The sequence below is a fragment of the Euprymna scolopes genome, chromosome 24 (assembly GCF_053919585.1).
Source record: "Euprymna scolopes isolate OS-2025 chromosome 24, ASM5391958v1, whole genome shotgun sequence".
Lineage (NCBI taxonomy): Eukaryota > Metazoa > Mollusca > Cephalopoda > Sepiida > Sepiolidae > Euprymna > Euprymna scolopes.
Window position 1 is genome coordinate 33,856,132 of NC_136505.1, and position 15,421 is coordinate 33,871,552.

At 34.6% G+C, this 15,421-nt stretch overlaps 1 protein-coding gene across 2 annotated transcripts in view; it reads left to right on the forward strand.

Moving 5' to 3' along the window:
* The window catches only part of LOC145246653 (protein inturned-like), a 223,613-nt gene that overhangs the window by 133,043 nt on the left and 75,149 nt on the right, over positions 1-15,421 (forward strand). For both annotated transcript variants that reach the window (XM_080108361.1, XM_080108360.1), the window contains exons 16-17: positions 2,864-3,044; positions 10,885-11,021. In XM_080108361.1, the coding sequence (XP_079964487.1) occupies positions 2,864-3,044; positions 10,885-11,021 (318 nt within the window). The remainder of the gene's footprint in view (positions 1-2,863; positions 3,045-10,884; positions 11,022-15,421) is intronic.

Sequence of the window (15,421 nt, forward strand, 5' to 3'; positions counted from 1 at the left end):
ATATATATATATATATATATATATATATATACATACATATATATATATGTATGTGTATATATATATATATATATATATATATATATATATATATATATATATATATATATATATATGTCGATGACTACAAATATATTTTAAGCGCCCCTCTTTGGGTAGAGCACTGTCGTAAATAATCTCACCCGCTACTTAATTGGCTGAAAATGCGTAGCTCGTTGTTTGTTTGTTTACGAACAGGCGATTTGAGCACTATAAAAGTGGTGGCGGGTGTCTATTTAAATAGACATTCCGACGGGTTATTTACGGGCGTCGATTCCATGGTCGAGTGGGAGAACTGCCGACTGTCAACACGACGGTTCTAGGTTCAATCCTTGGCTTGGGAGAGATGCTAGTCTAGCGGCACTGATGAGTTGTGATACAACGAAACAGGACTATATGTCGATGACTACATATATATATATATATATATATATATATATATATATATATATATATATATATAGTAGCGTCCAAAGCTAAGGGGCAAAATTTTAAAACCAAATATTTGTTAGAAATAACAACTGTGAAAGGCTGAAATTTTGAGAACTGGTAGTCGTTATCATCCATAATAACATACTAAATTTGAATCATTTGCAAAGGATAGAAAAAGAATTTTAACATTTATTTATTTATTTTCAAAATAGGAGCGTTCAACCCTTGAACACAAGTCACTTTTAACTCAATTTTGAATGCTATAACCAATGAGACAAATTCCAATCGCTATAGGAAAAGTAGAGAAATAAACCCTATTTATGTCAAATCAGGCAAACATAGTCATCCATCTTATCAATGTTTAACAAAACACGTGGAAAGGAATTGCATTTTGAGTTTAGATTGAATTATTCCTCATTAGAGAAAGGTAGGGCATAAATAACTATTTACTAATAAATGTTTAATTGTTATCCACATACAGTATATGTTTCGTCCTTACAGAATTTTCAGTGTGGAGATAAATATTTAAACCGGTCATATGGTTCGGACCATTGAATATGAATCCCCTCTAATTCAATTCTAAACACTCTAAATAGTGAGGCCAATTCAATCCAGTAGAGAAGTAACTGCTATTTATGTAAAATCGTATATATGCTGAGAGAGAGAGAGAGAGAGAGAGAGAGAGAGAGAGAGAGAGAGAGAGAGAGAGAGAGAGGGAGAGAGAGAGAGAGAGAGAGAGGGAGAGAGGGAGAGAATGCTGAAATTCTGAGAACGACACATTTTATATACTATATTTATTTGATTCTATATTTTTTTATTGCTATTTTTGTTTTCTGCGTATTGACATATTTTGTTGTCTTGGCTCATATTGTTGCGATTGTATTACATTGTATTGTGATATTATTATTATTATTATTATTATTATTATTATTATTATTATTATTATTATTGGAATTCATTATTGATCAATAATGAATTCCAATTAAAATAATATATATACCATTTGGTACGGACCCGACCAAGGAAGATCAGATAATAAATAAACATGAATTTATAAGACCAAAACATTCAATCTTGATCGTCCTTCAGGACCCATAGCGCAGTTAATAGAGATGTTAAATCTATGGTCCCAGGTGAGAATTGTCTGAAGATAGCGGTTTTAATCCTACCCAAAGCCGGCCAGAGGCTTACTTGGCCAAAACGTGGTGAGACGACAGCAAGGCAGTAATTGCAGTGGATGCAGTTAGGAGATTCGGAGTTCCCATCCCATCGCGGTTACCACCTGACGAACGCCAGAGGGACAGTTGGCCGAAACGTCGTGGAACAACTAAGAAAAGATGAGGATAATAGTCTGCAATAAATAAATTTTTTTTTTATTCATCATCATCATCATCATCATCATCATCATCATCATCATCATCATCATCATCATCATCATCATCATCATTAGGAGTTCTCACACAGATCATCATTAGAGATTGCTCACGTACAACAACCTGTGGTGTTCCTTGGAATTTGAGTGACAACAAATCTCCCCAGATTTTCAGTACTCTCCACCTCTTTCGATAACCTTTGCAAATGAATTTGCGGTATCGCAACAGTCGTTTGCCATTGACTTCTCGCTGGCAATGACCATTGGTTATCATTAGAATTTGTGTGACAATAAGCCTCTCCAAATTCTCGAGTCCGTTCACATCTATTGAGTAAAAGTCTGGTTAGTGTTTTTCCTCTTTGGTCTTTCCATCCTCCTTGACCCTTCGACTATTTGGTGTAATGCTAGTCGATGCTGACTCTATAGTTTTTTTTTGTACATGGAAGGGGTTAGTCAATTTAAAACTTTGCGGTTCCAGTTTTCTTGGATGCATTTTTTTGTTTCACTTCTGTTGCTGTTTTATTTGTCTAGTTAGCATTTGCCACTAATGTGGATTGATTTCTGCACTCAAGGGTTTTTCTTTAAGATTTCAGTTGTTTTTAGCATTACCGTCCATTGCATAGTCTCGGTCTTCCCGTCGATTCCGATTTCTCCTGGTCTTTTTATTTATTTATTTATTATTATAACCTCAACTTAAAAAATAAACAGAAGACACTATTTAAACAATTATTTAACAAGTTCTAGTGGGATTACTTCGATCTTCACGCATCATCATTTTTTTTTTTTTTAAAATTGTCCATAAATATTTATTAATTGTGAATTAATTAAGTAATCCAATTTACTAAATTTCCATTACTAACGATTACTACAATATTATCCTATTGACTACTGTACACTCTATAACCCTTATCCTCGAGTGGCGTCCGGGCCTTGATAAGTGGTGACTCCTATGTTAAAAAAATAAAAATAAATAAAAATAAGAAACCCATTGAATCTTGAAAATTGTATTTGATTTTCCAGGTGTCTGAAGGATATAAATAGTGTTCTCTTCCACTACGTCTCCATCGATCGACTGGAGGGGATCTTTATGGACAATGCTGAACGCTGTAACCGAGGGAACCTGTCTAAACAAGTCATTGATAATTTCAACCGGTGTTCACTGCAAATTCACGCATTCTTTCAGGAGACGAAGCAGAAAATGGTAAGTTCTCCTTTAAAGCATATCAACCCTTTTTGCATTATTTAATGGCAAAACACAAAAATCAATTATCACTAACGAACACATCGTTCCCTGCATCTATCTCTCTTTTATTTTTGGTCCCCCGACAAAAGGAGGGTGGACCTGTAAATTCACCCTTGTCTGTTCGTCTGTCCATACTTTTCTCAATAATTACACTTTGGAATTTCTTGAAATTTTGCACAAACATTAAACATGATATGAGTAAAAAAGTAACAGAACAAATTTTCCGGGAAAACTTCGGTTGCCCCCCTCTCCCTATGGGTGCCTTTTGGGTTAAAATGGCTAAAATTGATACTTTTGTGCTTATTAAAAAAAAAATTGATGCCTTGAATTTTTATAAAACTTTCTGAAAAGTTGTAACTAATTGATTTCTATATAATTTTGTTTGTCTATACGTCATGATAACTCTTGGGTGTGCCCCAGGGGCTCTTTTAGGGCTAATAAAAACACTCCATTTTTGGGACTATTTTACTATATTTGTCCCAAATTTTTTGTGTATGTCTATTTAGCAGTTTTGCATGGTGCTGAACTCAAATTTAAATGTTAAGGCCTTGGGTAACTTTGAGGCTAAATGGGTAGGGGTGGGGGAGCAAATGATGGACTTAGATATTTCTTTTTTTGCATAGTGCAGAACTCAAATCTACATATGTTAAGGCCTAAAACTGGATCGTTTGTTCATTTTTACTAGGATTTAACATCCTCTGGGGACTGAGCGCTATATGGGGGGGGGGGAATCAAAAACAATTTTCAAGATTCAAAATGCTGAATTTAATCATTTTTTATGCCTCGTTCGATGTGCACTCACGGGAGATCATGCATGCTTCACTTGTTTTTATGTAAATCGCTCTGGACAAGGCATGAAGCCACTTGACATTAGGAGCAAATATATATATATATATATATATATATATATATATATATATATACTACTTTAGTGTGAAAAACTACCCAACAGTAGGTATTAGATGGATAGATTCTGACCTAGAAAACAGCAATTTTTCCCCTTTGTCAGAAACATTGCTCATTGAATATGAGGACTAAAATAACGAAATAAGAGAAGCAAGATTTATGAGACTGTCGAAAGTAAACCCAAGGTCAACTTTGTATTCTCATTAAGTTCTTATTTAATTTCACTTTTTCCTTGCTCAGGAGTGAAACGTATTTTGATATTTCATAAGTTCATTCTCTAGTCATCATTATTCAGCAGGTCAACTGTCTCCAAATTTGCAAGTTTTCCCTGATTGGTCAATCTTTATGCAATTCAATACATTAATGTTTCTGTAACGATTTATACAGATAACCAAATGCTTCACGTGACTGTACAACAAGGATTTACGATAACATCTACGTTTGGTAAATGTAGTGCCTTTAGCAAATCCTACAACCCAATGTGTCAGCAATTGGAACATAATCGTCCGGATTTGGTAGTCATTGACAACGTCTCAATAGAATTATTATTATTATTATTATTATTATTATTATTATTGGGACCTGTGGAAATTTTACGTTGGCATCTTTCATATATAATATATTATTGCTGGCCATTTTGTGGACGTTCATCATAAATGGAGACCCTGCGATATTATTTTAGCCCTTTTGTTAAAATTGTAAAAGTAATTATCTAATAACCTGGTTAATGCCGTTTCAAAATATATCAGGTTCTTACGGCTTATATCCAATATAGGAGTCTGTGATATATTTTCATTGTATGGACGCCCGGCACGAATGAAAACAATATCATTATACCATCTTTAGACAGAACAGATACTAACCTTGCTTCGTAGTTAAAAAAAGTCAAGAAAGTATATTTTAGTTTCACGTACAGCCCGAAAGCGACATCATTTTATTTATCATAATTTTTTTTTCTTACTTTGCATCTTTGGTGATCGGTAGATCCTATTTATCAAAAAGGAGGATAGAAGGTGATGACATACTACAAACATTAAATTAGTTTATAGATACATTAATTTAATGTCTGTAGTGTTATCATCTTTTATCCTCCTTTTTAATAAATAGGATCTCCCAATCAAATAACTCATAATCTGGAAACCGTATGTACATATGTTAAATGTACTACGGTATTAATATATGGATTATCTCGAAGAATACCCGTCCCAAGACGGGCAAAATTAATTTTCCGAAGAAAACAGTTTACACCACTTTTATGTCTTTTTTATAAAGATTAAAATCAACATATACAGCTATTAAATCTTATGTCTGGAATGCTTATTCTAATTTTGATCAAAATCCATTACATGATTTTTTTTTTTTTTTTTTTTTTTTACACAGTGATCACCACTTATCAAGGCCCGGAAGGCACTCAGGGATAAGGGTTATTGCAAGTACATTACGTTAGTGTGGAGATTTGATGAAGTGTTTACTTAAGGGGGCGGTTCATTAGGAATTTGTTAACATTAGACTTGAAGACATCCAAGTTGTAGTCTGGAGGGAAGCAGGCAGACGGAACAGAGTTCCACAGGCGTGCAGTTCTAAGAAAGAAGCTTTGTTTATGGAATCCGCGTTTTGATTTAGGCACAGATATAGAGTGGGGGAAATTTTTCACAGTGGATTCAGCTAGACGGGTGTTTTTCGTGAAAGATTGGCGAGGGGGGACCAGGGATTGGAGTTCAGACGAGCACCTGCCATGAAAATAACGATATAATTATCTATGGATTATCTCAAAGCTAATATTTATCAAAGCAATCCACGGACTATTCTTGAACTACAAAGAGTGATCATAATCCCAATCAGTTCTACGGGATGGAACGATAAAATTGTGGCCCTAAAGGAAACAACATTACAACCTTATTTTAAAACTTACTATTGGCAATCCAGCAATGCGTTCTGAGGGTGCTGGCAATGGTCCTGTTGGTCATAACTTGGATCGGTAGAGTGCATGAGTTGTACAATGGCGCATCTCCGATCTTGCTCGTTGAACATTGTGTCACTTTCAGACATAATAGAAAGCTCCTATCGCTCCTGGGATTTGTACACAACTGGCCAACTAGTAGATGGTCTGCAACAAAAAAAGAAAACCGGTTTTCATCAAACGGAAATGGAATCATGTCGTCGTTTCTAGGCTGACACTTTTATCTTTCCATCCTATATTCAAATGTACTTGCAACCCAGAGTTGCACATTTGGAGCAAACTATTAAACAGTGATGAAACATACACTGTTGGATATTCATAACTGAAACTTGATGTACAAGACAGGCATAGATTGTAATTTATTCCGACCAAGACATTATTTTTTGATGAATAAAATTTTAAAATATAAATCATCCGAAATAATAACATTTTGTGACGTAGGTAAGGCAGTAGGTTTGGTTACAGATAGACACATAATCTCAACCTGTACTTGCGAGAACATCGGCAGCTGCATGATGGCCTCTTCCTCCTTCTCTTTAACATCATGTGCAGCAACTACAATGTGCATACCAGTTCTGCAGAAAAGGTTTTGAAGAATCTCGGAAAAGGCTGTACCTTAGAAGATTTTGGCCGAATTTTCGTATGGCTTTTTTTTTTTTGATTCGAGTCAATGTTATGTAGCAAGTAAAAAATGCAAGGAAACCTGATTCTGCCATACAGCATCATCAACGCGAATTTAACCCTAACTTTCACCTCAGCACCGTTCTTTTTTTACCGGAAATCGCCCCAGACAAGTCAGGAAGTCACCTGATGTAAAGACCCCCCCCCCAAATATTACTTCAAAGTCAAACTTGGCAATGATAAATGTTTGATACACGGATTCTGATCCTGAAAACAGCAATTCTTATCCCTTTTTCAGGAACATTAATCATGGAATGTGAGGACTAAAGTTAAAAATAAGGAAAGTGAGCTCAGCAAAAGATGCACCATAGGCATTTTTGTATCTGTAAAAATATATACGATCTACATAATCTAATTGAATTGTAGTTTTCTCGGTGGTAAATATTAATTTGTTCCAATACAAACGAAACATTGAATCAGGTCATTGTGGTTTAATTGTGTCCGTGATGTTTTTCAGTGTGAATATATATATATATATATATATATATATATATATATATATATATATATATATATATATATATATATAAAAGAGTTACCAGGTAATCCATGTCATTATGCCAGAAAAATTGGCCAATGAAGGTTGTCTCAATGGCAACTTAGAATTATTGTCAGCCAAAATATTAGCATCAGATTTCCTAGGTTCTATTGCTTCCTCTCCCCCTCCTTTGCCCCCTCCTTGCAGTCCATTTATTGCGAAGCAGACAGATTGACGGGAGAAAAGAAATTTCATATCCACAAAGTTTTATTTGTTCACAAACAAACATTCCGAGTAAGGTTTCAACTTGATTCTATGTGACACATGCACCGAAGAGAGCACTCAATAACCACCTGCCTTGTGTCAGGCTACTATACTTACACTCTAAAAGAGAAGAAGATATAAAATTTGCTTTTAGAGAGGATGTGAGCATAAAGTAAGAGAGTGCAAACAGTCTAAGTTGAAAATAATATTAGGATGATCTCTTTTTTTTCTTTCGTAACAACTGCGAACGCAACTATCTTGGTGCTCTCTTGGGTTTTGCTTTAGTCTAAATACTGACTAACGATACTTTAAAGATGTACGAATAAATATCAGTTTACGACGTGACTTTAATAAGTTCCCAGACTTTTTTTGTATGGGTACTTTTATTGATAGTACACACATAAAACTCTACTGCCCTTTGAAGTAATCTCCTCCGGCTGCAATGCACTTGTTGTACCTTTCCAACAACTTTTAGAAGGAAGTCCTCTTGTCGGAGTGTATCAATGCACCCTGTTACAGTCTCTTTCATCCCCTCAATTCTCTCATAACGACAGTCTCTAAGGTTTTCATTGAGCTTAGTGAATAACCAAAAGTTACAGGGAGCCAGGTCTGGACTATAGGGAATGTGAGGAACCGTCTTGCTGTCCATCTTGGTCATAACAATGTGTGCAGTTTCCACACTGACATAAAACTGTGCACTTATTGTCTCTATAGACATGCGGCGGTCCTTATTCATGAAATTATTTATTTGGCCAATGAACTCTGCTGTTCTGACGTCCTTACTCATTCTACACCTCTTATAGTCCCCTAAAGACCTCCTGCCTTCCTTGAATCTCTTATACCATTCAAAAACTGATGCTTGATTAATGCAAGATGGTCTAAATACAGTATGAAGCATTCCATACGTTTTTGTGGCATTTATTCCAAGTACAGAACATACTTTTATTGCATATCGTTCTTCTAAAGTGTTCTCACGACCAGATTGCATTTTGGAAATTCACCGGCTGTGGCAATTAGGCTTTAGTAGGGTGTATTCCAATTCCTGCTGTAGCTGTTCATTTTAACCTGAAATCATAAAAATTGTTCAGTCATAAAACTTGGTCAGTCATCTCATAAGATGTATAGCAATAACATACTGAATTTTAAATATACATAAAATTTTAAATGCCTGTACAAAAAGTCTTGAAACTTAATGAAAGTACCTCATATTTTAATGATAACACAATCGATAGATCTTTTCAGCCCGTCTACTGAGTGGATATATCATTTGTAAGCTGACCATTATGAATTGTTTAACCCACAATATTAGTTTAAAAAAATTTTTTTTTTACATGGAGGTCACCACTTATCAAGGCCGGAAACCACTCAGGGATAAGGGTTATTGCGTGTAAAGTAATCAATGGGATAGTGTCATAGTAATCGTTAGTATTGGAGATTTGATAAAGTGTCTTACTTAAGGGGGTTGTTCATCAGGAATTTATTTATATTTATTTATTTATCTATTTATTTATTTAGGTACGAAATTATGATGCTATTTATATAGATAAACCAGATTCTCTCTTTTTTCTCTCTTTTTACTCCTTTTTTCTCTGTCTTTAGAGTCGAAAATTAGTCAACCAAAGGCAATGAAAAAATTATAAAAAGAAGCCCTCTCTTTTTCACCCGTGGACGTTAAAAACAATATCTGCTATTAAATTAGTATCCATTGATTTGGGTAGCAGTATTAGGACTTGGGATTGTGTGAGGGTTAGCTCCTTCGATTCCCTTTATAATATAGGTAATCTAAACAAAAACGGATAATTAGATTATATATGGAATTCGATGAAATCGATTGGAATTGATTTTATTTATATTTTCATAACAGGGACCAACAGGATAAACAAAGGAGATTTAAAAAAAAAAATTAACTTTTAGAAAAAAAAAAAGAATTATCACAAAAGTATGGAGAAAAAAAATGATATTGTTTATTATTGTCATATTTGTCAAAACTGTTTTCTGATTTATTTTGTGAGATGCTTGGCCGATTTCAGTTAAATATTGCTATGGCTTTTGAGGCCGTCAAAACATTAAGAACGACGAAATATACGATTGTTTAGGAAATTGAAGTTCTTCTTAGGAAAGCATTTAATTAGAAGCCGTTCTTAGAAGATTAATTTGTTTTGAGGATTTCAACTGATCTTCTTTTGTCATGGTGGTGCCGAAGTAGGACGTGGATAGTCTTCATACAATTGAGAAAAAGTAAAAAACATATTATAAAACAACATCTGATTTTGAATAATAATAATAATCTGTATTCTCTCTTTCTCTCTCTCTCTCTCTCTCTCTCTCTATATATATATATATATATATATATATATATATATATATATATATATATATATATATATTAGGGATGGGACGATTCCAGTATTTTTACTGATTTCGATACAATTACCGATTCCGATATAATTACTGATTCTTAAAAGTATGGATACACTTGTGAGGGACGACCTATCGATTTTAGTTTTACTAATAGTTTAAAACAACAGATATTCATTATTTTAGTAATACTATCAGCAGTAGAATATTTTTCTTTAAAGAAAATCAAATAAAAAAGCAAATTAAAAGAATCGTTGTTGACATTGGAAAATAGGCACAAATTTTTACGATTCCGATACCGATTCCGATTACTCGACACAGCACTAATATATATACATATATATATATATATATATATATATATATATATATATATATATATATATATATATATATATATATATATATATGTGTGTGTGTGTGTGTGTGTGTGTGTGTATGTGTATATATATATGTGTGTGTGTGTGTGTGTGTGAAAACGTGGAATATTCTCTGTAGCTTAATCGCCATATATATTTTATAACTTACTATATATATATATATATATATATATATATATATATATATATATATATATATATATGTATATATATATATGTATATATATATATATATATGTATATATATATATATATATGTATATATTATTAATTTTTTATGTATTAATTTATTATTTGAATGCTTTTTATTCAAATATCTATTAAATATTTGAATAAAGAACATTCAAATAATAAATAAAAATTAATAATTACAAATAATATGTCCTAAATGGGGGCGGCTAGAATCCAAGCAAAGGGCAGGTAACTGCTCTAAAATAAGCGATCAAGGAGCGAAAAGAAGATACCACAGAATCGCTAATAAAAATTTTTTTTTTTAAATGAACAATCTTATATGTATATTTATCAATATAAACAAATTTACATTCTTGCGATACTGGACATGCTAATGTTTTGGACAAAAAAACCCGAAGCCTTCGTCATGCGATTTAATAAATTGTTGCTTTTCACAGAAGAAACCAGTCATTTTGATAGACAAGATACAAGCAAAGGCGGTTGGATGGTCCACCGAGTTTTATAATTATACAGATTAGTAGTGATTACAGGTGAATCGCACATTCTTTACTTTTATTTATTTACTTTTTTTTATTTCAGAATCGAAAGAAATCATCATCGCGCAAAAGTACTAAGGCATCTGAACAAATTCGGGAACATGGAGTTTTATTCAATTGCTTTTTGCCAACTCCTGGAACTAACAAAATCAGTGGCATGTTAACCTACTGGGTTGTCGGGTAAGTTCAAGTAAAGTAAACATACAAAAAGATATTGTTTAAGAGGGGCGTGCAATAAGTAATGCCCCTGACACACTTCCCATAGAAGTAGAGCAACGAAACTTGGTACAGTTATTAGTCTTTTTCTACATAGAAACCACTCAGAGTTATGCATTTCTCCCATCATTTGATGCAGCTCTGGAGACCGTTTTTGTTTTGGTCCTCCAACCATGACGTGACTTCAGAAATCAAGACTACATCATCTGGGAAACGCTTTCCTTTCAAAATCAACTTCATGACTGGGAAGAGGTGAAAGTCAGAGGGTGCAAGGTCAGGAGAGTAGGGAGGATGGGGAAGGGTTTCGTAACCACATACCTGTGCTTCTGATCTGGCAACATGCGAGTTGTGGACTGGAGTGTTGTCCTGCAGGAGGAGGGTATCTTTGCTGATCTTGCCCCGCCTCTTGATTTTGATAGCTTCCCTTAATTTCCTCAAAAGTGAAGCATAATAGGCTCCTGTAATTGTGGTAACCTTTGCCAGGAAATCTGTCATCACTACTCTGTCCTGGTCCCAGAAGACTGTGAGCATGACCTTGCCAGCGGAGGGCTGCACCCTTGCCTTCTTTGGAGGGGGTGAGTTCCACTGCATTGACTGGGCTTTGGTCTCTGGATCATAGTGATGGCTCAAGGTTTCATCCTGTGTAATCAGTCTTTTGAAAAACTTTGACTCATCTTCTTGGCACATCTCCAAATTCATCCTTGAGCACTCAACGTGTTCTCGCTTCTGGAATGGTGTGAGCAACCTGGGAATCCATCTGGCAGACACCTTATGCATATGCAAATGGTCATGAATGATAGTTTCCATAGATCCTGTACTAATCTTGACATCTTGGGCTATTTGGCGAATAGTTATGTGTTGATCTTCCAAAATGGCAGCCTCAACTTGACGGACAGATGCCTCATCAATGGCAGAAGGAGGGCGACCAGGTCTGGGAGCTGTTTCCACAGACATCCGGCCATGTTTGGATTCACGATGCCAGCGTTTTACAAGGTCATATGATGGGGCATTATCACCATAAGTTTCTTTCATTTCATCAAAAGTCTCCTGTTGTGTGCGTCCTTTCAAATACAAAAACCGGATCACTGCTCGACATTCAACAGGCTCCATTTCACACCTGACTCAGTTCAAACACCTGTAAAACAGAAACTACAATTAGTTCAGAGCTGTAATTTGTCACATAACCCGTAGAGATATAAATCATTGCACATGCAAAATTTCAGCTAGATCAGACAACTCGAAATGGGTCAGGCGCATTACTTATTGCACGCCCCTCGTATGTTGCAGTATTTTTTGATATAATAAAGGGTAGATATTTACATGTTGTCCACCCCAGCAAGATTTGACACACGGCCTGAAAGTTGGGATGTCCAGCCAGCACCTCTAAAGGAGGGGCATTCTGGCCTAGAAAAAATTATCTAGGTATCCTCATTCTCTGGTAGGGGCGCCCCAGGCAACAAGTGATAAACTTGCCCCACCCGAAAGCCACAAGGCCTGGAAGAGTAACCTCCTAGGTAATACCCAGGTGGCGTACCTCAGTCCAACAGGTACTAAGCCAGTTTCCAGCCCCACACTTGCCAGGCTGATTGTCAAGAAAAGATTCTTGACTAGTTCTTTCTACCCAATTCTTCAAGCAACCGAAGCGACAAGGGGACTCATCCTCGTCGATATAATGAGAGTATGATTAAAGAAAATTCCAAGGTTCTACTTATCAACACTGGCGATAGGAGCTGACCAATCAAATGAATCCACATTCTGCTAGCAGCCAATTAGAAAACGGAATCGCTCCATAAAAATATTGGATCTTTTAGAATTCCTGCACATAATTTTTTGTAATCACGTAAGAAAGGTCTTTGCTCTTTCCCCTCGAACTTTTAAAACTTCTACAGATTATCAGCTATCAACCGGAAACTGTTTTTCATCTCCAGGGCTTATACAGATTAGCTACCTAACGAAAACTTTTTCATATCCAGATTAGCTACCCATCGGAAACTCTTTTGAAATTAAACATGGCTTTCAATTCAAAAGTTTATTACAATGAACTGTGCTGGTGTCAAGCTCCATCATATAATATTAGTTTATTGTTTGGATTGTTCGGGGTACTATTCTCATGTTGAGTGTTATTCTTATAATGTTTCGGCGAATGTAACTTCCTATTTTTCAGGTGTAGCTTGGCTGATATAACCTCCGACCTTCTTCAGGTGTATCTAGTGTTCGGATGATTAATCGGAATCAGGAATTGGAAAAATCAAAATTTTTTTTTTTTGGGGGGGGGGGGGGGGGGTATCAGAATCGAAAAAATTTGCGTTTATTTTTCGATGCCAAAAACGATTCCTTTAATTGTTTTTTTATTATTTGATTTTGTTTAAAACAAAATCTTCCACTGCTGGGGGTAATAATAATAAAATAATAAATATTTATTGATTTTAAACTAACAGTAAAACTAATATCTATAGATCACTTACTAGTGTGCGTTTTACGTTTGAGAAAATATATGCACATTTAACATATGTTTTTACGGTAATTGAGAGAAAAAAAAATAACAACTTTATAGTTAAATATGGAGAAGTTTATAAAAAAATCAGAATCTGTAATTGCATTGGAATCAGTAATTTAGAACAGGATCGGTAATTTAGTACGGAATCAGTAATTGTATCAGAATTGGGAAAGACATTGGAATCATCCCATCATTTATCGTGACAATGGCTCTTATTGATGAATGATAAAAAGAATTTTTTTCCCGACGAACCATAGTCGTTAGAATTCAAAATGTGTGAAGTGTTTTTGAAAAAAAAAAAAACAAAATACAAAAACATCACACACGAATAAAAAAGAACAAAAACATTCTTTCATCATTCACCAATAAGAATCATTGTCAAGATACACATGAAGAAGGTCGGAGGTTATATCAGCCAAAGCATTTAAAAAATAACATCTAAAATGAGAACAGCAGTCCAAATGATGCATATTATCAGTCCACATCTCAAAAATTCAGAAACTATAATATGAATATAGTCAAGTCAAGTAAATTCACACTAATCGCTGGTATGGTGAGTCAACCCCTGGGTCTTGAGGAAGTTGCGCATGGTGGGAGCCTATCACTCCGCCCATCTCCATGGTGAATAGTTGAAATACAAATCTGTCAAGATGGCTGGCATATTTTGATTGCTTTTGATTCTTTGCTTAATATTTATTTTCATTTTTTAATAATTATTTTTTAATAAAACATTCTTTATAGATGTGATTGTGGAACCCATAGATAAATATTTCAGGAAAATATCCCTTCCTCAGATAATATTACTCTGTTTAACTCTAATCTTGCATTATAAAAAAATTGGCCTTATATGTCTCGCACAATGCTTTAAACAAACTATTTCTGATAAATCATGTTAATTTTACCCTTGAATTAAAGGAGACTCAAAAGTGGATTTTGGGTTTACTTTCGGCAGGCATATAACTCGTTTTCCTTATTTTGTCCTTTAGTCCTCACATTCCAGGAGCGACGTTTCTGACAAAGAGGGAAAAATTGCTGTTTTCTGGGTCAGGATCTATTTCATCTGATACTTATCGTTGGCATACAATTTTTTTTTAGCTCTTTACATCAAGTGACTTTATGCCTTGTCTGAAGCAATTTCCATTAAAAAATACTTTTTATGAAATGCATTTTATGATAGTTGAAATTTATTTTTTTTTACGAAGGAGTCACCCTTTATCAAGGCCCAGAGGCCAATCAAGAATAAAGAGTGTATGGTAGTCACTGTACCACTGCACACTAATGTGCTGCGGAATGATTACTGGTGTGCCACGGAAAGATAATAGCTAGAAGCCATTTAACTTCATTTTGTTTAATAAAGACACTTAATGTCTTAATCATGATGACACCACTCAATTCCAACCCTGAGTAAAAAGCCATCGAAATCTTACTGCAATTCTCATCTTCATACTTATGTGAACTGGGAATGTCTTACCTAAACAACATTAAAAATAAAAACGTGAAAAACTTTAAAAAATATTGAAAAAGAATCAAGAGTGTCTCTAACACACTCACACACATATTGCAGCAGTAGTTAATAAACACCAGGCACAACTGTCTTACTAACATTCACCAAATATTGAATACAGAATATGTTAATTTATGTGAATAAAAATTCTCTTTATATAAACCTCGTTTTTTATTTTATTGCAAAAAGTCTTTGTGTAGAATATGCTAATTTTTTTTACGATAGGTGTGGTGCGAAAATTTAAATACACTACTTAATAGTGTGCCGCCATGTAAAAAAAAAGGTTGGGTACCACTGCATTAATCACTTAGTCACCATCACCTCGATGCTGTTGCTACTGCTGCTGCTGCTACTGATGATTAA